The sequence below is a fragment of the Ursus maritimus genome, assembly GCF_017311325.1.
Source record: "Ursus maritimus isolate PB19 chromosome X unlocalized genomic scaffold, ASM1731132v1 scaffold_X1, whole genome shotgun sequence".
Classification (NCBI taxonomy): domain Eukaryota; kingdom Metazoa; phylum Chordata; class Mammalia; order Carnivora; family Ursidae; genus Ursus; species Ursus maritimus.
This window is the reverse complement of record NW_024423319.1, coordinates 110,228,785-110,256,547: the sequence shown is the minus strand read 5'-3', so window position 1 is coordinate 110,256,547 and position 27,763 is coordinate 110,228,785. Positions and strand designations below refer to the sequence as shown.

At 37.6% G+C, this 27,763-nt stretch overlaps 1 protein-coding gene across 4 annotated transcripts in view; it reads left to right on the top strand.

The window, feature by feature from the left end:
- The window catches only part of CDKL5 (cyclin dependent kinase like 5), a 201,818-nt gene that overhangs the window by 139,506 nt on the left and 34,549 nt on the right, over positions 1-27,763 (top strand). For all 4 annotated transcript variants that reach the window (XM_040633783.1, XM_040633785.1, XM_040633795.1 and 1 more), the window contains 5 exons: positions 8,853-8,989; positions 13,548-13,668; positions 15,619-15,678; positions 18,549-18,639; positions 22,836-23,025. In XM_040633783.1, coding sequence (XP_040489717.1) covers positions 8,853-8,989; positions 13,548-13,668; positions 15,619-15,678; positions 18,549-18,639; positions 22,836-23,025 — 599 coding nt within the window. The remainder of the gene's footprint in view (positions 1-8,852; positions 8,990-13,547; positions 13,669-15,618; positions 15,679-18,548; positions 18,640-22,835; positions 23,026-27,763) is intronic.

The window sequence follows — 27,763 nt, the reverse complement described above, 5'->3', positions numbered from 1 at the left end:
GAGCTCTTTGAGCAGTGGCTTTGGGCTAACCACAGGTGGCCAAGAGACAAATGATGATCTAAAAAGAGTGGTTGCAACAGTAGATCAAAGCATAACCTTTGCCTTCGTGTAAAGACTTCTGGCTGTGCATTCATCTCGTAAGGCACATTGTCAAGCATCGGTTACCACCAAAAATAATAATTGTCATGAAGTTTTTGATAGGCAGTACAATCTAGGTCATGTATGCCATTGCTTTAAAAAAAAAAAACAACAACAGAAGTGCCATATTCTTCACAATCTCTGTTCTGTGCATACCAGTTCTTAACTTCAGTTAAACAATATGTCTGTACCTGTGTGCTGATACCTTTAGAGTGGTAATCAATAGCGTATCTGTTGAAATTTATTGAGCACTGAGCCAAGTGCTGTAAGAGACATGAAGGTAAATCAGGTGTGGGTAATTTCAGGAAGCTTAGTAGAATTAAGACCTGTAAATATATAGCAGTAAAACGGAGTAGAAAGCAGTCAGTGCCTGGGGTGTCTGGGTGGCTCAGCCGCTTGGGCATCTGCCTTCCACTTGGGTCATGATCCCGGGTCCTGGGGTCGAGCCCCACATGGGGCTCCCTGCTCAGCGGAGGGCCTGCTTCTCCCTGTCCAGCTCCCCCTACTGTGCTCTCTATCTGTCAAATACGTAAATAAAATCTTTAAAAAAGAAAAGAAAGAAAGAAAGAAGTCAGTACCTGAATGAATTTGAATAATTTTGAGGCAAGAGACATCGTTTCTAGGTGTGGCATCCAGAAAGTGTATGAATAGTCTAGACATTATAGGAAACATTTGCTCAGCCTACATTTCTGTGTGCTGACAAAGCATGAATCCCCTCTGCCCTCATCTCTGCCAGACCATTATCAGTTATCCTACCTTACGGACATGCAGCCTTATCACCCATCCACCTTGCAGATGGACACCTTTGTAGGTACGCCCATATATATTTCTGGAGGAATACTTCCTTAACATTTCTGTGATAGAATCTGAAGACATGGAATTATTTGTAACTTTTTAGTTCCTGTTCTGTTTTAGGCACACTTTCCTACTGTTTTCAGCTGTCCCTGGAAGATCTTGTACTCTTCTTTTCTGCCTTTACCCTTTTCCTCTTACCTGAGTAGAATCTTGCTTAATAGAAGTAAGGGAATGTGTGTGGTGAACAATCCTTTTGGAATGTGAAATGCACATAGGTAGTTCAGTACACATGAGAATGTCCATTCAACCCCTGTGGAAACCACTTAATTCTGAACCATTTTATCACCTTAAATTTCAGTCAGGACAATTCTAATAAAAATAGAGTTTCATCATAATATCCTTATTGTCATATAGCTCTCATTAATCTCATTTATTAGTTACTCTGAAAATATTCTGTTGATGATAGTGAATTTTCTAAACCCAATGTTTAAAAATCTTTGTGAAGATCATGAAATAATCCTGTAAAAACATTGTTACACTGAATAGAATCTGAACTTGGTCTGATTTGCATTCAAGCTAGTCAAGTATTTTCATACTGATGATATCAAGGGATATTTTATGAGAGTATATATGATCTTCTGTTAGGTTTAGAAGATTGTTATCATGCCCTATTTTCTTATTAAATTCATATATATCCACAAATTTGTATAAAATGTTTTTGAAACTACATTTTAAGGTAGACCACTATTTAATTCAAGCTGTCCTTGTTATCCCAGGATAATAGATGCCAATCTAAAATGGGAACCAAACTTTAATAGTAAATAAAAGGTTAGACTGGGACTTTAATTAAGTTGGGAAAATGGAACAAAAATTATAAAAATAAGTTTACTTTATCTTATAGTTAACACAATTTATTTATTTATTTATTTTTTAAGATTTTTAAATTTATTTATTCAACAGAGATAGAGACAGCCAGCGAGAGAGGGAACACAAGCAGGGGGAGTGGGAGAGGAAGAAGCAGGCTCACAGCAGAGGAGCCTGATATGGGGCTTGATCCCATAACGCCGGGATCACGCCCTGAGCCGAAGGCAGACGCTTAACCGCTGTGCCACCCAGGCGCCCCAACACAATTTAGATTATAATAGCAACTATGTGCAATTTCTTAGAAAAAATAATCAAATGTTACTTTTTTGGGAGATGGACAATTTTTACAGTAAAACTGTAGATTAAGTCAATGAATGACTTACATAATAAAAAGAGGCTCATTAAAAAAATACACCAAAGGCTTTGTCAGTTTTCCCTTTATTTTTGTCTGTCCCCGTCTTTCTGTCTTCATCCTCATCAGTTTTTTACTCTCTAGTTATTAGCTGTTAGAACTCTGTCAGATCATTTATCAGTGTCTTTAGTCTATGATTTTGTTTGAAAGACTGACATACTAACATAACTCATGTTAAAATGGAGGACTTGTGTGAGTGATGAAATTTTTATCTGAGATCTCTTCATTAGTTAATATTTTTTTGTTTTCATGACTTTTGCTTCTTTATTCATCATCATCAATGTAGAGTTTTAGGCAATTCTTTTTTTTTGAGAGAGAGCACACATATGTGAGTGGTGGGGGAGGGGCAGAGGGAGAAGGAGAGAGAGAGAATCTTAAGCAGGCTCTAGGCCTAGCACGGAGCCCAAAGCACGGCTTGATCTCATGACCCATGAGATCATGACCTGAGCCCAAACTGAGTCAGACACTTAACCGATTGAGCCACCCAGTCACCCCTATGAATTTGTCTATTAATGTAAGTTCCCACAGAGAAACATTAAGTATAAACACCTAATTAACCAGGAGTCTTCATAGAATTAGTTCTACTTAGTATTTGGATTTTCTGAAAAGAGAAAAATGACCACAGACCAAAAAGTTACTAGAAATGATTTAGTTGAAAGATATTTTTTGGACTATGTATAATGATAAATTTAGCCTAATTCATCTACCCTTCCTATAACTCCAATTTTGTACAGTAAGATTTGATGTTCAGATGGTAATCTGTCACTATTGGAAGATCATTCTCATGCACACACATGTACAAATGTCTGCCATCCTTAATTTATTGAATAATCTAAGAGCCGTGATTTAGCCTACATAGATTTGAACTAACAAGAATTAAAAACGTTGTCGGTTCATCTTTTACTTGAGGAGGTCCTGTGATCTAGGATTTATTTTTGACATACATTAGGATCTTCTGGTGTGACAACATCTTTTGCTTTTTAGGATTTTTTAGTCTTTCCCTAAAAGTACAGGTGACGGGGTGAGGAAGGATCCTCCCTATGTCACTGGGCCTTGGTACATGGCAAGGAGGCTGATTCTCGGAGAGCTGTATAGCAGTCCATAGTTCAGATGGAATTTAGGTTGTGCCTCTGCTTTTATATCAAATAAAATGGCTTGCATTTCATATCCTGCTTATCTTTTCTGTGGATAAATATTTTTTCTCTTGGAATGGACCCATTTATTCTTTTTAAACATGAGAAAATGTTTAATTGGTCTTCCCTTTTTTCTTCCAGTTCATTTCATCCTTATTTTTACCCAGACTTTAGAAAGCTCTATCCTGATCTCTGGATCGAGGAAACTCTGGTCTCATTTTATATAATGGTACAAAACAAGAGTTCATAGTCTCTGGTCCTTAAATTAAAAAACCTGATTTCTCTGTAAGAGAGGCCTTAAAACAAACTTCCCTACCTTTGGTTAAACAGAGAATTCAATTAACTAAGCTTGAGCATTCCGGCTAGTCATGATTTCACCACACTTCCTTTTTAATGTCCAGAATGGATCTCTTTCAAGCTTCAGAAATTCTTCTAGGATTTGATGAACATTTGCACCTTTCATAATTTAATAAATTTCTATTGTGCTCTACCTGGTCTTCATTGCTGAAGATTTGAGGATTTTCATCTTTTTTGAAATATATGATATCGGTACCGCCTTTCAAACCCCCCTGGCCATGTTAATTGCCCTCTTGTTGGTTTTCCTTCTTTAGTCAGGGCAACCAGACTCAAGTATGGTACCCTTATAATTTTGTACAAAGATGGGTTGGCTTCCCCCCCCTCCATTGTACCCATTTAAAGGTCCATTTTGGGGGGCCTCTTTGGCTATACAAGAATGTCAGGTTTGTGATTTCATAAAGTAGGTTACAGCTATTTCTGGATTTCTTTTCCAAGCCCACAGTTCTTTAAAAATAGAGTTACAATAGAGTTTCTGCTCATCTTTAGATTTTTCTCTTTTTTATTACTTACTTTGCATTTCTTTTGCTCCTGTGATTTTTTTTTTCCCCTTAAAAATTGTTTTCTTTTACTTTAGTGAATCTCCCTCCTTGATTTTTAGTGTGTTAACTTGCCTGACTGGCGAGCTAAAAGTAGGTTAGTTCTTTGTTTTTTTCTTACTTAACGTCCTTTTTCTACACTGCCATTTAATCATCATTCAAAAGAATTTAACATTGTCAGACTTGCTGCCCTTGCTGCCTGTACTAAGCTGAACACCCTCACTGGTAACTGATGACCAGGTCCATCAACATGCACATAAGTAGGACTTGCATGGAAGCACCAGGTCTTAGAGCTGGAGGGACCTTCAGAATCCTCTAGTAGAAGTCCAACTCCACTTTACAGCCAAGGAATCCAAGGCCCAAAGCTGCATAGCTAGTGTGTAATTAACTGGGGAAGATGCAGACCTCAAAATTTTTGTTGAATTTTTCTTCTACCCATACCATGTTGCTTTGCCACTCAGCTAAGCAGTAGCAAAGTGCAGACCTGAGCTTGGGTGTTCTGACTCATCCTCTAGAGCTTGCTCAATACCTTACACCATGTTGCCTATGTGCCTGTGTGCTACTCAGTGTGGCATTCCCCTCACTCACCCTGAGGAAGTTGATCTTTCTAGACTTGGTTTCTTCATTTGTAAACTGGAGAAGCCTAGCCTAAATAAAGAATCCACAGGATTATTTCAACTGGAAGGCAGGGATTTTTGGGCTCATGTCAGTAGTCTGTGCTGTCACCTTTGAAAAACTGCCTTGCTGAAGAGCTTGGCTACTTTCTGAACCTGAGATGAGAAGCATATGTAAGTGGAATGTGTATTGCTTTATCCCATCATCTTATCATTTAGTGCCACAGTTTTGTCCTATAGGGTAAGCCAAGAGCCTTGAAAGTATTTAGAGAAACAAAAATGATAGAATAGACCGAGTAATGAAGAGTGTGCATTTTGCTTGCACTTAGGGAATTAATAACTCCACTTCCTGCCTGTTCCCATTCATTACATTCTTAGTGCCAAAGTGCTTACTTCAACTTTTAATATCTATGACAAGCATACGTTAGAGAAGCCTTTATTTCCTAAAATAGATAGGCAGCTCAAATTAGGTGGTTTTGGCCCCATATGCTAGGTGATTTTGTGAGCTGCTTTTTGAAGATTCATTTCTCTTTCTTTAGCCATTTTTATGTAGAGTTGGTATAGATTTGAATGATGTCTATATAACAAAGTAGCAAAAATCAGTGAGGTTTATGCTCATAATCAATGAGATTTTAATGGAAATAAATCATTGATTATTAGATTTGGAAAAAGCCACGGGATTTTTTTTTTTAGGGTGTGTGTAGGTGGGGAGGGTGCCCAGTTTTTAGTTATTTTATGAATGAAAAGTTAAGTGGCTTGCCCAACATCATATTTCACAGTGTTGGTTCATTAACAGGATCCAAACTCCAGGTCTCCCAAATCCTACTCCAGCATTCCTTCTTCTAAAGCCATTCTACTTCAGGCATTCTGAGGTGGCTCTATCTGTCAGCAAAGTGAAACTGCTGCAAGTTGTTAGTAATACAAAGCTCCCTTTTTTCAGTTGCTTTTCGGGTGCCAAGAATTCACCAAGCATTTGACTAGAAAACATGTACCAGCTGTATTTACTTTTGATTTGGTTGCAACATTCATTTGTACCCAGCTCCAGCAGAGCTTATGGATGTTGTTAATGAATGGTTAAATATATATGTGTTCTTGACCCTTAGTACTTTGTAGTTTTTTTGAGGCTCCATATTTTATAATCATATATTGTAGAAGACAACCAGGCATAGAGATGAATAGGGGAAAATAAATTTAGTTTGTCTTACTGCCTGAAAAGCTGCCCTCTCAACCTTCTAGAGACGAGATTGAAAGCATTGTACTCGAAACTGAAAGGGTGAAGCGCCTCTTGCTTGCCATCACATTGCTGCTTCCCATGAATGAAAGCTAGCCACATATGACTGAAGATTTCCTCATGGCACCAGTGAAAGCATTTGTGTCAGAAGTATTTATTGATCCCTTCTTTGTGCCAGGTGCAGTCCTGGGTGGTTGAGTGTGTATTGTTGAACAGTAGACCTTAGGCCTGTCCTCTGAGAGCTCTTGGTTTAGCAGGGGTGGCCACCCGTAAACAAAACAATCTATAAATAAAAATGGTGAGAAGGTCTGCGAAAGAAAAGTTCAGAGTAGTGTGATAAGGAATAATAGGGATGGAGGCTTGCTTTGGTTTAGTGATCTGGGCAAAGCTTGTGAGGAATGCTATTTAAACTGAAACCTGAAGAGGAGCCAGCCTTGTAAGGAGTCTGGGTTGTGGAATGCAAATTCTAGGTGAAGGGAATAAGTTCAAAGGCCCTAAGGTTGAAAAAACAAAGTTGGGGCTATTTTGGGGACTAAAAGACTAACATGAGGGAGGAGAAGGAAGGATATGAGATGGGGTTGGAAAAGTGGACAGGAACCAGGTCATGAGTAATCAGTATATTTGCCTCTATTGTATTATTTCCTTGTTAGAAGATCATTTGCTTTGTATTGAGACCTGTGTGGCATTCTGTGTATTAGACATAAGTGGACTTTAGTTTGATTATCCCACTCTTGAAAGTAACCCAGATGGGATAGCAGAGAAGCCAGTGAACCTACCTTACAACAGTAAAGACTTTTTAGCGTTCCCTACGTTTTAGCTGTTCTGAAAATCACAAAACACCACTTCTCTGGCTTAACCCCAATTTGCAGAACAGCTGGACCTCTATCGCACCACAATCCTCTAAGCCACTTTGGGAAGTCCCCTGATCACATCTCGTACATTCCCCCTACTGCCAGGTGGCCCCCTCGGTGTCATGTTCTTTTCCCCTGACAGGGGTTCCCTGTGAGTCCCCAGTTCCCAGTTGACCCCCTGGTGTGGACTGGGCTGGCTCACTGCTTATATCACTGTTGGCCTTTGTTACTGCTAGTTCTTGCTTTCTGATAGGCGGTATCTTTCTCTGTCCTTTTCTGATCTCTGCTCCAGCATTCCCCAACAGTTTTTTTTTTTTTTTCCTGAAGTAAGGAGAATATTTCACTTGTGTAACCAGTTCACAAAGGAGTGTTGACTTTATGTTCCCTGTTTATTATAGATACTCTGGTGCTACAAAGCCCCTGCTTTTATTACTGTCTCTTTATTCTTTAAACTCAGTTTGAACGGGGGCTGAGAAATGGGCTGGGATAAAAAATAATCTGAGAAGTACTTCTGGTACCTGATTTAGAATCTTCCATCCCCCTTTGTAGGGAAGATTCAGCCCCTTTCCTCTTGTGTATCTTGCTTAGGAAGCCTTTCTCCCTAGAAGGCATTTTCCTCTTTATCACCTTCATCCCCAAACTCCATTTTCTTCTTCCCTGAACCTGAGGGAAGTTAGATATGACTGAACCTGAGAATCACAAAACTTAGACTCTCAAGCTAGGATTTTGACTCTGACCCCAAACCTTGGGGACAAATGTGTTTTAAAATTAGAATAACTTTTGGAGTTTAGAATGGAAATATGGCATGCTACTTTAGCACCTTGTAATCAGGTACTATTTCTGAAGCAAACATATGAATATTCATACTAAGTGGGATAAACAAAGTATATAAGTCGTCTCGTGCCAGTTCAGGTTTTACTTCTAAAGAGATTTGCCGTAAACTTCGAAAAAGTGTTCAGTTTTTAGACTGATTTTTGAAGTTGCAGATAAAGGATTATGAACCTGTATTCTTGTGTGTGTGTGTGTGTGTGTGTGTGCATGTGTGTGCATACATGTATGTGTATATGTAAACATGGTAGTTAGAATTTCTAGGCTAAATCTGAAGGTATCGTAAAAACTCATTTAAAATAAAGTATTACCTTCCCTACTCCCCTGCCAATTCATCCATTAGAGTTAATGTGATTTCTGTCCTTCTCCATGCCTGTGGGGGCTATCATGAGTGAAGTTGATGATGTGGAAGGGTATATTGGTTCAGCGTTAAGTTCTCCATCCCAGTACGGCTACACCATCTGGGGTGGACAGATGGACATGCCACAGGAAGACAGCAGGGACCTATAGCAGCTGCTGTTCAGAGAGATCAGACACTCTTAGAAATTCCTGCAACTTGACTATGAGCTGTGCTGTGGCTGCCTGGTAAGTGACCTCTGCTCACTGAGGTGACTCACGTGCAGCCTGAAGAATAAAATGCTCTTTAAAGCCAAAACTACAGGCCAGAGTTAAAAACCTCAGCTGCTACAGATGCTGCATAGAGGCTCCTCTGCACACTGATCGAGTTGATTCTTTCTTACCCTTTTAAACTCCTTCTTTCTCAGTATGTAGTGTTAGAATGAAAATGACAGTGGATTCAATTGTCGTATCTGTCAGTCTGTGTTTATACATATACTTTACAAAACGGAGTATAAGAAAACACAAGCAGAAAATTAGGTTCATGCTGGTCAAGTAAGCGTTTTCTTCTGTAAGATGCTAATTCTTGATCCTTTCAACAAGAAAATGTGATATTTAATCTTCCATCCTTGAACTTCTTATGCAGAAGTACTCGAAGTGGAAAGTGAAATTGGTATGTTTTCACTGTTCTTAGAATTCTTTGAACAGTAGCTTGAAAGCTTTAATTTTACTCTATTCACCATTGTTTACATTCTAGAAAATGAAGAAGTCAAGGAAACGACTTTACGAGAGCTTAAAATGCTTCGTACTCTCAAGCAGGAAAACATCGTGGAGCTGAAGGAAGCCTTTCGTCGGAGGGGGAAATTGTACTTGGTGTTTGAGTATGTTGAAAAAGTAAGTCACTAATTAAATCAGGAGATTTGCCTGATTCTATTTTTTTTTTTTTACTTTTATTTTAATTTTTTAAAGTAATCTCTACACCCGGCATGTGGCTCAAATTCATGACCCTGAGATCAAGAGTCGCACGCCCTACCAACTGAGCCAGCCAGGCGCCCCTGCCTGATTCTTTTATTTAGGGTTGTTTCTGACAATATTCAAGGAAGCATTATTACCTCATGTGATTTGTCAATGTACTCATAATCTTAGTATTTTAAAAATGAAATTATTATCCATAATCGTTAGAAGCCCTGAAATCTATTGAAGTATTTTGTGCAATTTAAATATACAGAGATCATCATACATTCCAACAGTGAATTACTTTGGCTTCTGATGTTTTAGAATCTCTGTTCAACAAGTAATTTTTAGACTTGGTTTATTTAAATTAAACCTAGGCAAGGCCTCTGAGGGAGAGACAAGTAAATTGACAGTGATGACATAGGATGACAGAGGTGTGTAAGGCAGCCTGCAAGCCTAGGATGGCTGCCTAAATCAGACCTACAGTGGCAAATGAGTGGGCTCATGGAGCAACCTTTTGTGAATTGCCAGTGCTTTGGCTTTAAGGGAAGAAGATGTACCAGGAGGCATACGGTAAGGCTTGAGGAGAGGTAGATGAGGCCATAAATAACGGATTGGAAGCATTGGAGAAAAGGAGAAAAGTATACACAGTTCAAATTGTCTGCATACTTTAGTATTTTTTTTAAATTGGTAACTATTAGTGACAATTTTAATGATGTGTGGCCTAAGGGCAAGTGTATGCTATAGTAATCAATACATGTGTCTTTGAATTTATTTGAGGGCAGCTGCCCTTCAGTGGTTGATAATTGCCTAAAACTGAAATAATTACCTTAACAAGAGTAGGATAAACTGGAGCCAGATGGACTTTTTGGAGATTTCCTTGATGAATAAATATGTGGCTCCTGATTTCCTGTTATAATCTAACCAACAGTAAAAATTATTACTTTTATTAAATTTCACTTCTTGAGTACATGTCTTTGTAGGAATCTACATGATAAAATGAGGAATTTCTAAATTATAAGATAAGGCTTTCTAAAGAAGGTGAACACTGGAGAGGGTTATGTTTGCCAGCTGCTTTCTGTGGCATAAATGACAGTGTCATCACCACCATCATCATCACAAAATAGAAAGCAGTGTTGCCAAGATGATGGACCAGGAATGTGGCTTTTGAATTAATTCAGCCTTTACAAATTATTTTTCTAATGAAAATAAATAGATGTAGTAACTTCATTACAAGCAAAACTTGAAGAGTATAAGTTTCTTTGTCATTTTAAAACACTGTTTTATGTTTCTTTTCCAAAATCTGCTTAAAGCTTCCTTTTCCTTTTTCTTTTTTTTAAAAGAAGACAGATCTTTATATTTTGAGGGGGTGGTGAGGGGAAGAGGGAGAGAGAGAATCCCAAGCAGGCTCCACGCCCTGCGTGGAGCCCGACGCGGGGCTCAGTCCTACAACCCTGAGACCATGACCTGAGCTGAAATCAAGAGTCGGACACCTAACCGACTAAGCCACCCACGTGCCCCTTAAGGTTTCTTTTCCTGTGTCAATTTAGGTATTTTCCTAAGGGACCTTCCCCACCAAAATTAAACTGAAATTTGATACTCATTAAAATGTTATAAAAAAGGATTGCTGTAAAAATCAGAACCTCTTTATATTATTTTTTAGTTGTCAAGAATAATCATGCAGTTTGCAGTTTTCACTGCCAAATAATGAAATTCTGACAGATCTATTTCAGTTTGTCTTTTTTATTTCTGTTCTGCTCATGGTGATGGTTCACGATTAAAAACAATTTAATATGAACGAATGGGGAAATTACCTCTGTGTACCAGGTAATTTGTCATGTCTGAGATCTCTCTGATGATAAGTGGCAGAGCTGCTACCAGAGCTCCCATATTGTGTCCCCGCAGGCCTGTGATTCTTGCCCTGACCCTGTGGTTTTTCAGTGGAAGGTGACCTCCCATCAGTGGTAGTGCCTAACAGTTAACAAAGAGTCTCAAGAGGGCAGGAAAATCTCTGTATCTCTGTAACAACCCCCTACCCTTTACAGAGATACAGGATTATAGTGGCTTAAACAAAATAGAAATTTCCTTCTTCCACACATACAAATAGAAAGGTAGGTAGTACCTGGTATGGTAACTCTGCTCCTTAGCCATAGGAGGCCTAGATGGCTTCTGCCTTTCTGCTCTACCACTCCTGGGATGTGGCCCTTGTTCTTAAGGTCAAGATCAGGCACCAGCTATCACATCCCATTGGCCAGGACTTAGTTTCATGGCCACTCTAACTGCAAGGCAGAGAGGAAATGTACTCTTCATTCTGAGCACCTATGCATCCACTTACAAATTGTACTACTGTGGGCTAAGGGAAGAATGGATATTGAGGGACATTCTTCTCTGCCACTGAAGAATTTAAAGTGTAATATGAAATGAGACATACAGTTTATTTTCTGTATTGCAAAACCCTCTTATTCCTAGTGTGCATTTGGGACCTCCTATGCATTTGTTAATTGAAAAAGGCAATTTAAGTAGAGAATCATTTAAAAATGATGCATACATACTTCAAACATTTTAACTTAAAATATATATTCATTTACTACTCTTTAGAGGTAGGGTCAAGGCCTTTTGAGTATCTGTCTTCTGTTGGAGTTCCAATGAGTCTTTCTTAAATACATCATACCCATAATGCATCAACTGTGAAAGCCTGTGAGAGCATCTTTAAAGTGAAGCAAAAGCTTAAAAACATTGTAAAGCAATCTCAGTGCAGAATCCTTATCACCATCACCACCTGTCCCCTGCCAGTGTTTTATAGTTGTTGCACTCCCATTTGATTAGGCAACAGTGTGTTTAGTGGCTTTCCTTTATTAAGTCTTTCCAAAGTGTTAAACTTTGTTTTCTTAAAAACAGCAACTCTATTTAAAACATTATTTCAATGGTTATATGATATTTAATTGTATTAAAATAACAAGTGCATCTGTTATAAATAGGTTTGAAAGTGTTATAAACAAACAATTGATTGTATGTATGCAGCTCAACTGGAGGTTGTATTAGAGTAAGCAGGTTTTCTAACTTTTTGGTCTTACGACTCCTACACTCTTAACATTATTGGAAACACTAAGAGCTTATTATTTATGTGGGTTTTATCTATTAATATTTATCATACTATGAGTCAAAATTGAGCAATATAAATTATTAATTCATTTAAGAATAACAATAATAGTCCCATTACATGTTAACATAAATACGGTTGTGGGTCATTCTTTCAAGTGAGAAATGGTGTTCTACCAAAAACAAGCAGCTAGTTCAGCTTGCAACTCAAGTCACTCAAGTGATTTTCTTCACAACTATCTTGCTTTGTTATGTGAAGAAGTGCTTTATGGGCATTCTTCATTTTATCATATAGATTCCTAAAAAGACACGTACTCAAAAGTTGAAATTTAATACAAGCAGTAATTTTCATTGCTTCATCGAAGAAAGACATCCTTAACTAAAACTGGCTTTTTGTCTTTTTTTTTTTTTTTTTTTTTAAATAACTGCGAGAGTGTAGCATTGAAGAATCCAATGCCTTGATTTATGCTAAGGTGTCACCAGTTCACCCATCCTTGCTTTAAGTCATCAGTGTAAATACAAACATAGTGAAAGAGCCAACGAGCTGAGTGTTGCTATGAATATAGTTTTGACTTTATGGGCCTTCTGCAAGATCTGGTAACCACCCCCAAGAGATCCACAGGTCATACTTTGAGACCTGCTTTCCTAGACGGTCGTCTACAAAGAACAAACTCTAATCATGCTGTGGACCTTAGTGTTGTACTTTACAGAGGGAATGGAAAATGTGTGGTTACTCTGGAAATTCAGTGGAGACTGGTTAAGTAGAGTTTCTACTTAATAAAAAATTTTGCATGAATTTTAGAATTTTCTCTGACTCCAAACCAAGAGTTTCAAAACTTGATTTGTTGGGGGTCTGTCAGTGTTTATTTCAGCAACATTTTCTAGCCTGTCTTAATTTTTGTACTGATTGCGTGGATGACTTCTAATCTTAGGGATCATTTTCTTTAAAAATATTTTCCAGGTGTTCTAGAAATATTTTCAAGGCTTGATTTTATTGCAAGGTTCTATTAAACATACGTAGTGGGCTGTGTTAAAATGACTCTTTCCCCTCTCCTTTATACATCACAGCATCTTATCTCTACTTTGTATTGCTTTTCCCTTGGAAGTATTCTAAAGTGATGCCTGAAAGGTTTTAAGGAGAGAGGAAAGTGCCAGGGTTATTATTTGGGGCAGCACTGGGGAGTAGTAAAAATGGAATTTCTCTTAAAAGAGAACTTTGATTTCATACAGTATCCTGCTTCTGCTTGAAAAAGATTGTAGATGGAAGACAAAACAGTTTTTAAAAATGCATACTGTGTATTGGGTGAATTATCATCGAGGACTCTTTTTTATTGTTAATAACATGATTTATGGGCCGGCCTAATTTGTGGAGGTTAATGGCTCCCTATTTAATTTTTAGAATATGCTTGAATTGCTGGAAGAAATGCCAAATGGAGTTCCACCTGAAAAAGTTAAAAGTTACATCTATCAGTTAATCAAAGCTATTCACTGGTGCCATAAGAATGATATTGTCCATAGAGGTAAGTATGGAATTTTTGAAATGGGAAATATTAAGAAAAGATCAGAGTTAACAATGAAATATTTTATATATTACTGTCTTAAGAGTATTTCCATGGGCACTGACGTCCCATTTAAATTAAATACATTTTAAAAGTACAGGATATGAGATGTCGTTCACCTTCCAAGTCTCCTTTTGTATCACCAAAAGGATGGACTGCAGGTTTATTTGGATATTACGGTGCGATCTCTGTTTGTACAACCAGATCTATTCTCAACTTTAGAAATGCCTAGGGATATAAAGAACTCGACAAATAGGAACTTTAAGGCTTACTTTGGGCAAAAAGAGCAAAGGGATGTTCTCTGTTGCCTTTTGGTCCTGCTGGTAGACCAGAAAATTTGAAACCACCCAGAATAAGGCTTTAAAGGTGGTCACTGACCCCCATTGACAGTCACCTCTCATTCCCTCGTAGACCAACCACGTCTGGTGTATACCTTCACTTCCTGAATTTCCCTACCTGTTAGTGAAAAGTGCCTATTGCAAGTCGTAGGCATGATCAACCTTGCATAAAGGTCACGAGTATGCTTGCATAAACTGTTTTATTTTGTCCTTTATTGCTGTGAGGTGGGTGGTTTATAGTAATAAAAAGGAAATTACTTTCTCAGCACGGTCTTTCACTCTACACTGTTTATCTTCTCCTGATAATCTCTCTTGAATTCCAGAGTTTTACAGTAATGGGACACATACTGATAAAATAATGAAGCCAGAAGATGTTTATCAGAAAATGTTAAAATATCTACTTCTTGTCTCTGAATTATCAGATAAATGAATACTACATTTTAATTTACCTATACAAACACACAAGCATATCACTTTAAAAATAGTCTCACTTTAAGAATAGCTTAAAGGTCATGTGAAGAATGCCAACTCCTATTATATCTAGAAAAAGATATTTTATATTTCTCTTGGATTTGACTTTCATACCAGTTAACTTATCAAGGTTGGTGGTGGTATAGATAGCTCTCCAAGTCAACTGCATATCTAGTGTCTAGGGTAACGATTCTTATAACAGTCTATACTACAATATGAGGCTTTTAATAAGGAACTGATTTAGCAGCATTTCTATAGTGATGCTGTGATTTGGTTAAATATATAGTAATACATCAATGGTTGTGAATTAGCAGTAGAAACCATGATTCTGAAATCTACAGATTTTGCTCCTATCTCTTCCCTTTTTCCATTTTCACCTCTGCCATCTGATATAAATGATGGGTACTCTAAAATTAGAATTGAGAGATGCCTCCCAAGGCAGGAATTAAACAGCATTTTCTGTATATTTCTACTCAGCTCCCACCACATCTTCTGAAGATTCATGGAAAAAATGAGGAATCTTTTCTTGACTCATCCAGTATAACTTCAGCATTAGACATTTATAATTGTGAACCACACAGAAAAGCTAGAGAGATATGTAAATATAGACATCATATAGAAAATCACAACAAATTCTATTTTTTATGTAGTTTTTCCTCTAGTAAATATACCGCTAGCTACTTATATGTGTTTTTAAGGTATCTTGGGGTATGACCGTTTTTTTATGTTCTATCTCCAAGAATTTTATATTCTATCTCCAAAAATTTGTTATTAGTACTTTGTAAAGTAGGATAGTTCCTTGAAATGTGGTGACCTAGATTCAGTGATTCTTAAATTCCGTTCAGAGATCTCATTAATACCTTTAAGATTTAAAAGGAAAAATATTTTTTTTAATTGTGGATCTTCATGTTTCTCAAAAAGAAATTAGTTGAAACTTTTATGTATCAGCAAAAATTGTGTTACCCTGCTTTTCACTGCCACAGATTTCTATTCACATTACTCTGGGTATTTCTAATTAGGTGCTGTTATAGTGATCCAATAGTGTCAATCAGCAGTCCATGGAACATTTTTTAATAATTGTTTTTCCATCTTTATACTTCAGATATAAAGCCAGAAAATCTCTTAATCAGCCACAATGATGTTTTGAAACTCTGTGATTTTGGTAAGTTAAAAAGAAATTGAGCCCTATAAGTAGAATTAATTTAATATAACACATAGGTAGCTTTTAAAGGCTTATTAAAAGTATTTTTTTATGGTTTGACTTCAGTTAGCAGAGGAATATTCTGTTGGGTCATATGTTGAAAAATTGATTGCTGGGAAAATACTATACTCTCTTTGCATAGTGTTGTCTACTCTTTTTAAAAATTCATAATGCAGTATTTGTTTAATGAGAATGCAAAGCGAATAAATGCACGTGCATATATTCAAAACCCAGCACTTAATGAATCCAAAAAACCAATTTTCTAGGAAATACTACTATGCCTTCTGTTTTGGGTAGGATAAAAGAATATTTTTAAAGTATTTTAAACATTGATGGAAATTATTTTAGGTATAATCATAAACACACGATATATGTAGGTAAATACATATGTATCATGCATATGCAATAGTTACCTACCTGTAAAGGTCAAGGGCATTTTTAAAACAATTCCATTTATTCTCTTTAAATGTTCAGTGAATGAGGTTAGTGATTGATGTGTAATATTCCAGATCCTGGTTGATTGTATAAGGAAGCTTTTGAATTATATTCTCTCCTAGTAGAAAATTGTGCATTCTTTTCTATATATGTAAAACTGTATTAAGTGCTATTAAAAATTTAAGTTAAAATAATTCAGAAAAGTTTTAAAACTATAAATTAGTGTGTTTAAGTTCTGGGTCACTTTTAAAAAATCCTTTGTCTAATCCATATGCTGAAAAATAACAACTTGACTTTTTTAATGTTATTTTTTTCATATATTCAAGTATAATAAATATTGTAAACCTTTACATATAAGTGAGAATTCGTCTTCTTTCGTAAGCATAAGTTAGATTAGTACCTCGGAGGTGGATCGAATAAATGAGAAATAGAAACATACTAAGAATGCACTGTGTGAATGACGAGCTTTGTCCAGTGTAGCTATTAGAAGCATGTGTAACTGTTTTCACTCGGTGTTTGCAAAGAATTTGATCATTTTGAACCTGCTTGCCTGCGGAAAAATGTTTTACAGGGCTTAAATTTTTTCATACTTTATAAGGAATATTGCAGAGAAGAGGCCTGCTATATTTTAAACATCTTAAGTGCTTAAAAGAATAAAAAAGAAATACCAAAATACAGTTATTTAAAAGATTTTGACCTTGACATTTTTAGCACTTTCTTAGTATTACCATTTTCAGGAATATTTATGGTTCTGTTTCTCAATTCTTGTCCATAATTGTGACTACCATCAATTACTGAGATTTTGTGCACCTCATACGACCTTTACTGTGCATCCATGATTCTATGGGTTGGTGATCTGCTTAAACCCCCAAATGACTGAAATTTGTAAACAAGTTATAAATACAAAAGAGATGCCTATAGAATGGTTAATAATAGGAAAAGAGTATCCTTGGTCTGGTGTCATTTCTTTTCTTTTTTTCTTTTTCTTTTTTCAAGATTTATTTATGTATTTTGGGGGGGTAGAGAGAGAGTGTGTGTGTGTGTGAGTGGGGGCAAAAGGAGAGGGAGAGAGAATTCTCAAGCAGACTTCCTACTGAGCATGGAGCCAGACTCAGAGCTTGATCCCAGGACCCTGAGATCATGACCTGAGCTGAAATCAAGAGTTGTACGCTTAACCAACTGAGCCACCCAGGCACCCCCAGCATCATTTCTTAAAGGAAAGACAATTTGAAGTGGTAAGGAAATTTCACATGGCTGCACCGCATGTGGTTCTCTGTGCTCTACGCATCCCCAGTGATCACTTCTGAACTGCTCTTTCCCTCCCAGAGCGCCGGGCTCCTTTGTCTACCTTGATGAATCCCATTTGAAAATAGGAATATTTCTTCCAAATATGTCTTATGAAGAAGCATTGATTAACTGAAGTTAGGGCTTTGTTTTTTGCTGTGGTTGTTTTTATTTTTTACTGTTAACACTATTTTCTATTTTTCAAAACTACACCTTAATTTTTACCCCTAATTTTAATGTTCTGGTTCTTTGTGACTATCCATAATGCTTTTTGTGAGTTAGGTGGGTAATTAGCTTACCTGCTGGCTTATTTTTTGGCCCCAGAACCTTTTGAAAGGGTTTGGAGGGAAAATAATTATCGATAGAGTCTGTAAGTAATTAAGATACCCCTAATATGCTTCTCAGTCACATTAGGAGATGAAAATAATTTTGGCCTGCTTAGTTTCCATCATTGCCAACCATTAGTTGTTTATATATATAATTGCTAGAACTGATCAGCAACAGTAGATCTACAAATAGTATGTTAAGTCCCACGTATCAGAATCTAATGACTGGCTCAATCGGTGAGCGTCTGCCTTCGGCTCAGATCATGATCCCGGGGTCCTGGGATTAAGTCTCATTTCGGGCTCCCTGCTCAGTGGGGAGTCTGCTTCTCCCTCTTCCTCTGTGATCTCTCTCTCTCAAGTAAATAAATAAAAAATCTTTGGGAAAAAAAAATATAATGACCATTTGTGACAGGATATTTTAGCTTTGACTTGGGCTCTTGTGGGGACTTCATTTTGTTCCTAAGATTTGCATTTATTGACAGAGCTGACTTAAAAGTATGCTCTGAATGCTTATAAAAGCATGTGACGACTTCAAAAATATGGATTTCTTTAATGTAGGAGGAGACTGTTTTTTTTTTTTAGTGAATACACTGTATATTTTAATTGACATATGAATGGACTAACATTTTAAAATAACAAAGGCACCATTAATAACAGCCCATTCAGTACCAGTCATTACATTCTTTTGACGTTCCTTTAAAATATGACTAGCACTGAAATACTTTGCCAACATGAAGTTATTATTTCTTTTTCAAAGTTATACGTTTGGGTTTTTCTGTCTTTCAGGTTTTGCTCGGAATTTATCAGAAGGCAATAATGCTAATTATACAGAGTATGTGGCCACCAGGTGGTATCGGTCCCCAGAACTCTTACTTGGGTAAGTTACCTTCCCCAAATAAAATGACATTTATAAATCTGCTGATCGTATATCATTAGCTTTGGGATCATCTATGGAAGATAAGACCTTTAGTTTATTAAATACTCGTTACCTATTGCAGTGTAACAAATCACCCCAAAACTTAATGGTATAAAACAAACACCGTTTTATTTGCTCACAATTCTGGGTACCAGTGATTTGAGGGAGTCAGTAATTGAAGTTCAGCTGGATTGTTCTTATGCTGGTCTCAATGGGAATCACTCAGGTAGCTGCAGTCATTCAGCAGATCATTTGGAGGCTGGTTGGTTTACAAGGCCTCAGCTGGGACAGACTATCTCTGTTCCATGGAGACTCATCCTCCAGTGGGCTAGTCCAAGTTGTTTCATGTGATAACAGAAAAATTCCCTGCAGTAAGAGGGCAAGCCGCAAAGCGAAGGTGGTTTTCAAGCCTCTGTTTGCATGGCTTTTGCCTCATCGGCCAAAGCCTGTTACATGGCCAAGCCCTGATTCAAGGGATGAAGAAATAAACTCAACCTCTTGTTGGGAGGACTGGCCTATCTGTTGGTTTGTTCATTCATTCATTCATTCATTCAGCAAACAGTTATCAAGTATCTCTTATATCCATCCACTTTGCTAGAAACATGATGTAAATATTGAAGCAGTTGCCAATTTTCTTCTGACTAGAGAAATCCTGTTTGATGATAAATGACTATTCAAACACGCTGCATTGATGATTTTTCTCAGCAACACCACATCCATCCACTTTGTGCCCACCCTTCCACTTTCAGTGCTCTTTCATTCATCTGTTAACCCCAGAAAAGGGTTTTCTGATAAGATTCTTCTTTTCTTTTTAGTATGTTTTAACTTGAGAGCCTAAGAAGGAGCCTATCCTCCTGAGACTCGATCACATAGTTATATGAATAATTCTTTACTTACCTTAGTTGTAGTATTCTCTTATTTTCCCTACATTGTATTTCCTTCTTGGGGACCATCCAAGAATGGAGAAAGAAGGCACACTCTGTAAATAAAATGAGATATGGTGGTGATGATGACTGGTACTCTAATTATAGGTTTCATCTCTTTAGAATCTGAGTAGGCTCTGCTCTGAGCGTGGAGCTTCACGGGAGGCTTGATCCCACGACCCTGAGATCATGGCCTGAGCTGAAATCAGCAGTCAGACACTTCAACCCATGGAGCCACCCAGGAGCCCTGAGAAATTTAATTAATTTAATTTTAAAAGATACTTTTTATATAGTAGGAATACAAATTTCTGTGTTTCTTTTGTTGAAGAATATGTGTGTAAGTTACTCACTGAGGGTTTATTTTGATACTCACCATTTCCCAGTGTCTACCAACCATCTGATTGTAATTCTTGATTCATTGCTGACATAGAGCATATAAGAATTATTGATACCAGTTATTGAAAGTTCTGTTTTTTTTTTTAAATCAAAAGCTTGCTTTATCTTGGGAAACAAATGGTGGTTAGTCACTTTATTATTTCCCTTTGTGTGGATAGATTTTAGAATTTCTGTGCTAATTTTTAAACTTGGTTTTAGAATTGATTTTCTTTTGTGTTTGTCTTTGTTTCTTTTTCTCTGTATCTCTGTCTGGACATAATGGGATGCATAATCCATTTTCTTTTGGGAGGGACTGGAATTTGAGTTTACTGGACAGATTTGCCAAAGAAGAAATGAGTATGAAGTAGGTCATCCTTAGAATACCATCCAAGGATTCAAGTATGGTAGAGGACTTTTTATGTTATGGTTTTGTCTATATGATGTCCCCAAGAAGTTCATTCTGAGGGCACCCTTATTATAGACCTTCAGAGAGTATTTCCTGCCTAATAATACCTGTCAGAAAACTGCAGTTATGTTTAGAGATGTGTGGGAGCTACCAAAAGTAGATGGAGACTCCAGTGAATTTGAGCCAAATTATATATTGCTAATTAAATGATTGTCAAGTACTAGTTGAAGAACCATATTATTTATCTAAAAATCCCATTGAAATCAGTTCATAGTTGGTTAATATTAAGAATTTACATTTTTGTACTTTTTTTTTTTTTAAAGATTTTATTTATTTATTTGACAGAGAGAGAGGCAGTGAGAGAGGGAACACAAGCAGGGAGAGTGGGAGAGGGAGAAGCAGGCCTCCTGCTGAGCAGGGAGCCCCATGCAGGGCTGGATCCCAGAAAGCTGGGATCATGACGTGAGCCGAAGTAGGATGCTTAAAGACTGAGCCACCCAGGTGCCCCACCTTTTTGTACATTCTTAAGACTTTGTCCTTACATTCAGTATAGTTCCAGCTGTATAAATTATTCACATCTGTTGACAGAAGAAAAGTAGCTCGATTTGGGTATGTAGAGATTTTCCATAAGTTTCTCCATCTAGCACAAGGTTTTTCTTTTGTACAGGTATTAAAGATCAGTATCCTTCCCTTCCCAACAAGCTACCAAAAAAAAAAAAATCTACTTGAAGTTTCCTAATATGGTCCTTAGGTTTTTGTGGGAAGGAAATGAGATAAAGAAAATACTGACTTTCAATTGTAATGACTTATTATCCTAGAAACATATTCTGTATAGTGTTAACATTGCTTTAATTTAGAGTATCTGTTGAAAGTTTTATATTACTGCTGTATCATTACGGCATTCTAGAATTTCATCCTGTATTTTTTTCAGATACTTTATTTTGTCTTACCCTTCTTTTAACTTTTTTTTTTTTTTAAAGATTTTATTTATTTATTCGACAGAGAGAGAGAGAGAGACAGCCAGCGAGAGAGGGAACACAAGCAGGGGGAGTGGGAGAGGAAGAAGCAGGCTCATAGCAGAGGAGCTTGATGTGGGGCTCGATCCCATAACGCCAGGATCACACCCTGAGCCAAAGGCAGACGCTTAACCGCTGTGCCACCCAGGCGCCCCTTCTTTTAACTTTTAAAAAAAAAAAAAATTTCTTTAGAGAAAGAAAGGCAGCATGAGCAGGGGGGAAGGGCATAGGGAGGGAGAGAGAATTTTAAGCAGGCTCCACGCTGAGTATGGAGCCTGACGTGGGGCTCGATCCCACAACCCCGAGATCACGACCTGAGCTGAAACCAAGAGTCAGACGCCCAACCGGCTGAGCCACCCAGGCACCCGTAGCTTTCCCTTCTTAAAACTTGGATTATTTGTGTTTGAAACTAAAGAAAATATGGTTTCTTAATCTGCCATATATAATTTTATTTAAGACTCTAGATATTGGGGCATACATATAAAGCTTTTATGGAGTACTTAGGTTTTCACGTATAGCCTCCATTTATTAATAACAGTAACGTTCCTAAAGCCTTCTGGTAAACTCAGATCCTAGAGGAGAACTGTAAATACTTAAGGAAATGGAAAAAACATGCTTTGAGGCAAATAGTTATTATAAAGCTCCATATACACGGGGTATAAATAGTTTTAGGTAAATAATACAGTAGAGCTGAGCCCACTCTTAGGTTAGAAATTGTGTTTCTGGGGCGCCTGGGTGGCGCAGTGGTTGGGTGTCTGCCTTCAGCTCAGTGCATGATCCCGGCGTTCTGGGTTCGAGCCCCACATCAGGCTCCTCCACTAGGAGCCTGCTTCTTCCTCTCCCACTCCCCCTGCTTGTGTTCCCTCTCTCGCTGGCTGTCTCTCTATGTCAAATAAATAAATAAAATCTTTAAAAAAAAAAAAAAGAAATTGTGTTTCTATGCAATCAGAAGTTAAATAGTACTCAGTGTTTATTGTTTAAGAAGACACGTGAGTCAGTAGTACATTTTAATAGACTGATCTCAAAAAATAGATGAGGTATAATTTTTTGACAGTTCAAGAGCTAAAGGATAATTATCTAGAAAATGCGTTTCTTGGGAGCATTTGATTTTCCAAGTGAAGTGTTAACTCATCAGACATGTGCACTGTATTAGGGTTTATTAAGCCATTCATTTTCAAGATATGCCCAGATGTGAATAGATTTCAACTTAGTGTATACCAAGTAAATTATTATTAAACTGACGGTTTTAGTAGCATAGATTTATTTACTTGTGCTCTAAATTTTTACTTGGATATCCGTAATTCCTTTGTTTCAGCCTCATTTTTAATTCCTTAAATACACAAATTGCTTTAAATCATGAATCTGTTCAAAATAATTTGGAAATTATTAAAATGTATTTCTTTGTTTGCCAAGATAATCTCTCCCTTTGCTTTTCAGAGCTCCTTATGGAAAGTCCGTCGATATGTGGTCAGTGGGCTGTATTCTTGGGGAGCTTAGCGATGGACAGCCTTTATTTCCTGGCGAAAGCGAGATTGACCAACTTTTTACTATTCAGAAGGTGCTAGGACCACTTCCATCTGAACAGATGAAGCTCTTCTACAGTAATCCTCGATTCCATGGGCTCCGGGTAAGAGGCTTTACTAAAACTCCAAATGGAATCAATACAGCAGTATTTAAATCACTATTCATTGCACAATTCATTGTTCATTGCTAAGCTATCCGTTGAATACTGTTCCCTTTCCCAATACAGTGTTTATAATCCCCATTATAATAATTTATTTTTGAATCTTATATAGTATTTGTGAATTTTAAGCAGTAGTCTGAATTTGAAAGTGGGAGATGCTAATGTTTTTCCTAATTTATAAGTTCCAAATTTTCAAACCCTGTTCTAGCATATGCATTATTATACTCTACACTTTGGTTATCTCAGAATGTTTCTTTGTGTAAAGTATTAAGCATCCCCAAAGGTATAAAAATTGTATAAATGACTTGCTTATTTGAACAAACATATTTGTAATGATTTGAGGGAGAATATGAATAGATTTAAAGGTTGTGTTCTAGTTTGTATTTCTTGTCTGTTGACAGTGAAACATCAGATCTTCTTTTCAAACTAGTATATTGTCTTGGGCAGCCTTTTCTAGACTTGCTAACTTTGTACAAAACTTGTTTTCAGAGAATATGCTTAAAAAGGGTCTTAAGGCATAAACTTTCCCCAGATGAGAGACAAGCAACTTGCAGAGGCACCTTATTAGAGTAGCCAGATATAGGCTGCTTTTCTCTTCCATCTACCCCAAAAGCTACTTTTTTAGTTTTCAACTACTCTGGGCTAACATGCCAATTGGTGACCATTGTGAGAACTATAAAATAAGCTCACCGCCATTTCCTTTCTTTCTTAAATGCATGATCCTCAAACCATGTTTTCTTGACATTTGCAAAGCACTTCGTTTTTTCTTTTGACTTTCTGGACCTCAGTCATTCCACTTTGAAGAGCATCCCCTCCTCACACATGCGCACCCAACATGGTGCCTGCTCCTCTCTCTCCAAACTCTCACCGCGCTTGTCTTTCCTTTTCTTTGGCTTCTGTAAACATTTTACGATTTTTCCAGCTTCATGGATTTGGGATTTGTGGCTCCTTCTCCCAGGAAGGTGCTTCTGTTGTGTGGTCCCTTCTCACTTTGTAAATCTCAGCTCCAAGAGTGTCCCCTTCTCTGATGCCACCAACATACTGTCCCCACCCTCTTTCTAGTGTCTCCCATAGCACCATCCTTTTTTTTCCCCCATCCTGGCACTTCCCCTGGGTGGTAGTTGTGTTATTTGTTTACTTGTTAATTATTAACTATTGAGTTCTCAACTACTAAAGCATAAACTCCCCAATGGCAGAAATCATCTGTTTTTTCACTGTATTCCCAGCATCTATAGCAGAGCCCAGCACATCTAGTTAGGGACGCAGTGAATACTTGAATGATGGATTGAGCCAGTTTGTGTCATCAGCACTCAAGCTCAACTGAACCTCCCTTCTCTCCATCTCTAATGCTTCTTTCCCCCTTAGCACCTTTTTACCTGAACTATTGATGATCACTCCTAAACACAGCTCTCCAACTTTCTGTCTTCACTTTAGTGTTTTCACATTGCCTTTGGAATAATCTTCCCTCAAACTGCACGTTCAGTTGTATCTCCTTTGTGTTTGAAAGCCTCTATGGGATTGTTTACATTTAAACTCTTTAGGGGGTAGCATTAAGAACCCCTTGCTCTTAGCCCTCCAGCCTTGTCTGCCACTCATTCCCCGTTGCCCCCTACTTGTCAGCGTATTGAACGTCTCACCATTTCCTTGACGTGTGCTTGTACAGTGCTGTATTTTCATTTCTCTGATGCTCCTAGTACTCGCTCTACTTTGTGGAAAGCTCTTGCTCCTCCTTCCCCCAGACTGAGGTCAAGTGTTCTCCCCCCGGGAAGCCCTTCTAGACTCCTCCTGGGAGTGGGTGACTGCCCCTTCTGTGCTCCAGTAGTGCACATTGCCATCTCTTTTGAATAGCTGTTTTCAAAAAATATATATTATATATATATCCTCGCTGAACTGATGAATTCCTTGAGGAAATGATCTATCATATCCACCATTATATTCACAGCACATCTAGAGTAGTGCCTACAAGGTTGACTAGTAATGAATGATTGAATATTTGACCTCAGGATTTTAACAGTAACTTCTGGAACATCAAGCTTGGCCTGCTGGCTGCCTGTTCTTTGCCTGGTTAAACTGACTCCATGCTGGATTGCCTGAAGATTCGAGTGTAAACAGATGTGTTATGGTACCTGGCCTTAATAACTTATAAACTAGCTGAAGAATTAAGACATTTGTGCGTGAGATAATCGGAAAGCAATATAACTTATAATAAAGCACCTCATTCTTTACTGCACTGCACTGTTTTCTAATACATCTCTCAGTATGGCTGAGACCATGAGAGTGTCAAACATTCGGAAAAGTTAGAAATCATAGTTGGCAGGATTCACTAGAGAAAGATTTATAGAAGATTTGAAATTTGTAATGGAAATGAAGAATGAGTAGCATTTGGATTAGATAGGCCAAACAAAGGATCTCTTCCCTTATTTGTGTGTGGTCCATTTTGTTCACAGACCTCCCCACTAAATAGTATTATCTGTAAAATGCTGGAAAGCACATGACAACACTGCTTATAAATAACCTTCAGAGAAATTGCTGCTTCCATGACACTTTGATTTTTATAAACTTTAATATTTTTACAACTTAGTCTGAACGTGTTTGTGGTATTTTAACTAAATTAGATTAATCTTTTTGGAGGTTTACCAATGTCATTTGAGGGAAATGTCTTCCTTTATCATTTTGTTGGAGGATATCTGCGAAAGGTAGCTAAGCATGTAGAGTGTGGAAACTGAAACTTCCGTGAGATACAGACTCACCGGGGACCAGTCTAATGTTACTGGTGTTTTGATTCAGTTGTGTAGACATTGGAAAGTCAACAAGATGTTGCTCTATTGCTTTATTTTGAAAAAGTAACAATTGATGTCCCATAGTAGGGCATAGACTCTGGAGTTAGACTGCAGGAGTTCAAAGCCTGGTTCCATATTTCCTACATGAATGACTTTGGCAAGTTTCTTGTGCGTCTGTTTCTTCATGTAGAAAATGCTGATAACAGAATTACTACCCTTTGGGTTGTTGTTGTAAAGGTTAAATGTTATCTGTAACATGCCCAGACCAGTGCCTAACACATAGTAAGTGCTCGCTAAAGGCGTACTCTCATTGTATTGTATTGTTCCAGTGATTAAGAAAGAAAGAAAAGCTACTCATTGGGATATGATTTAAACTTTTGTGCTTGAGTTTTGGTTATTTGTTCAATTATCACATGAGAATGGTAGAGTTCATTCAAAAGCATATGAATTAATTTTTTTTAACTTACTTTGGTCATTTTTTATCATAGTATTTTTAATCCCTTTTCACTCTCTGCATTAGTTTTCTTATCATTGAAATGTTACTTCTGAAGAAAGAAAGGGACATCTGGTAGCATAAGATAGACCTTATAAGCAAAACCTTAATTAAAATGTAGCAGTACAGGTTGTTTATCACATCACAGCATGACAGGTGTCTCTCTTTGGGCTGATATTTAATACTCCAACAACATCCAAAAGAACTTCCGTTGAGAGAGGTGCCTAGGTTCAGAAAGAGTGTGGGTTTGGATTATAGACCTGGGTGCAAATATTAGTTCTGCTTTTTAATTATGTAACTTGCCTTGAATCAGTTATTTGAACTTTATGATTGTCACCTTCTTCATCTCTAAAATAAGAATTGCTAAAATGTCTTGTATAGCATCGCTTCTCTCTGTAATTAGTTTTAGATTATTGCCTGTGTGTCTGTGTTTAGTTCACGTTATTCCTTCTACTTCCTCTGTCTTGGGTGCTGTCCTACTTTTCTCTGTCCTCACATTTTTCTTATCTTTCAAAACCTACTTCAAATATTATCTGTGGATTCTTTTTTTCTCCAGCTGCAAACCACCTTGGTCTCTCCTTTTTCCGAGCTTCAAGTAGAATTTTTGGCTGCACACTTCAGTGCTGATTGCTGTTCCAGCCAGACTGTGGGTCGCTTAAATGCATGGTTTAGGTCTGACCCATATGCTGTGATTCCTGCCGTCCCTAGCACAGTGTGCGGATAATGTCATAATCACAACTTAAGTGCCTAGTTTGAATTTTCCTTCACAACTAGTCTTCACATCCACATATTGAACACGTTTAAGGATTCTAGTACTTGAAATGCTCTTATGTTGGTATAAAGGAAATATGTATTTAAAAGCAAAGGAACCTTCCCATTGTGAGGGAGTACATGGCATTGGGCTCTAATACTTTCTCATCCTTAGATGTTGCAAAATGCGAGGTGGCAGAGAGGACAGAACACCTAAATAAATTTGACCTCTTCTCATTTTATTTAAAAAGGCATTTATTAATTTAGGAGACTGTTTGCCTTCTGTTCCAACTTATATAAAGGAAGGAATTGAAAACAGGTCGTTAAAAGAGTATTTTAAAAGCAATGTTAGAACACGTGTCTGAATCCACTATTGCTATTTCTGTGGCCTTTCAAGTACTGGCCTCTCTGCCTTCTCTCTCTCTCTCTTTAAGATTTTTATTTATTTGTGATAGAGGGAGAGAGCATGAGTGGGGTTGGGGGTAGGGGGACGGGGACACAGGGAGAGGGAGAAGCAGAGCAGGCTCTCCGATGAGCAGGGAGCCCAACACAGAACTCAGTCCCAGGACTCTGGGATCATGGCCTGAACTGAAGGCAGCTGCTTAACCAACTGAACCACCCAGTCACCCCTTCTCTCTCTCTCTCTCTCTCTCTCTCT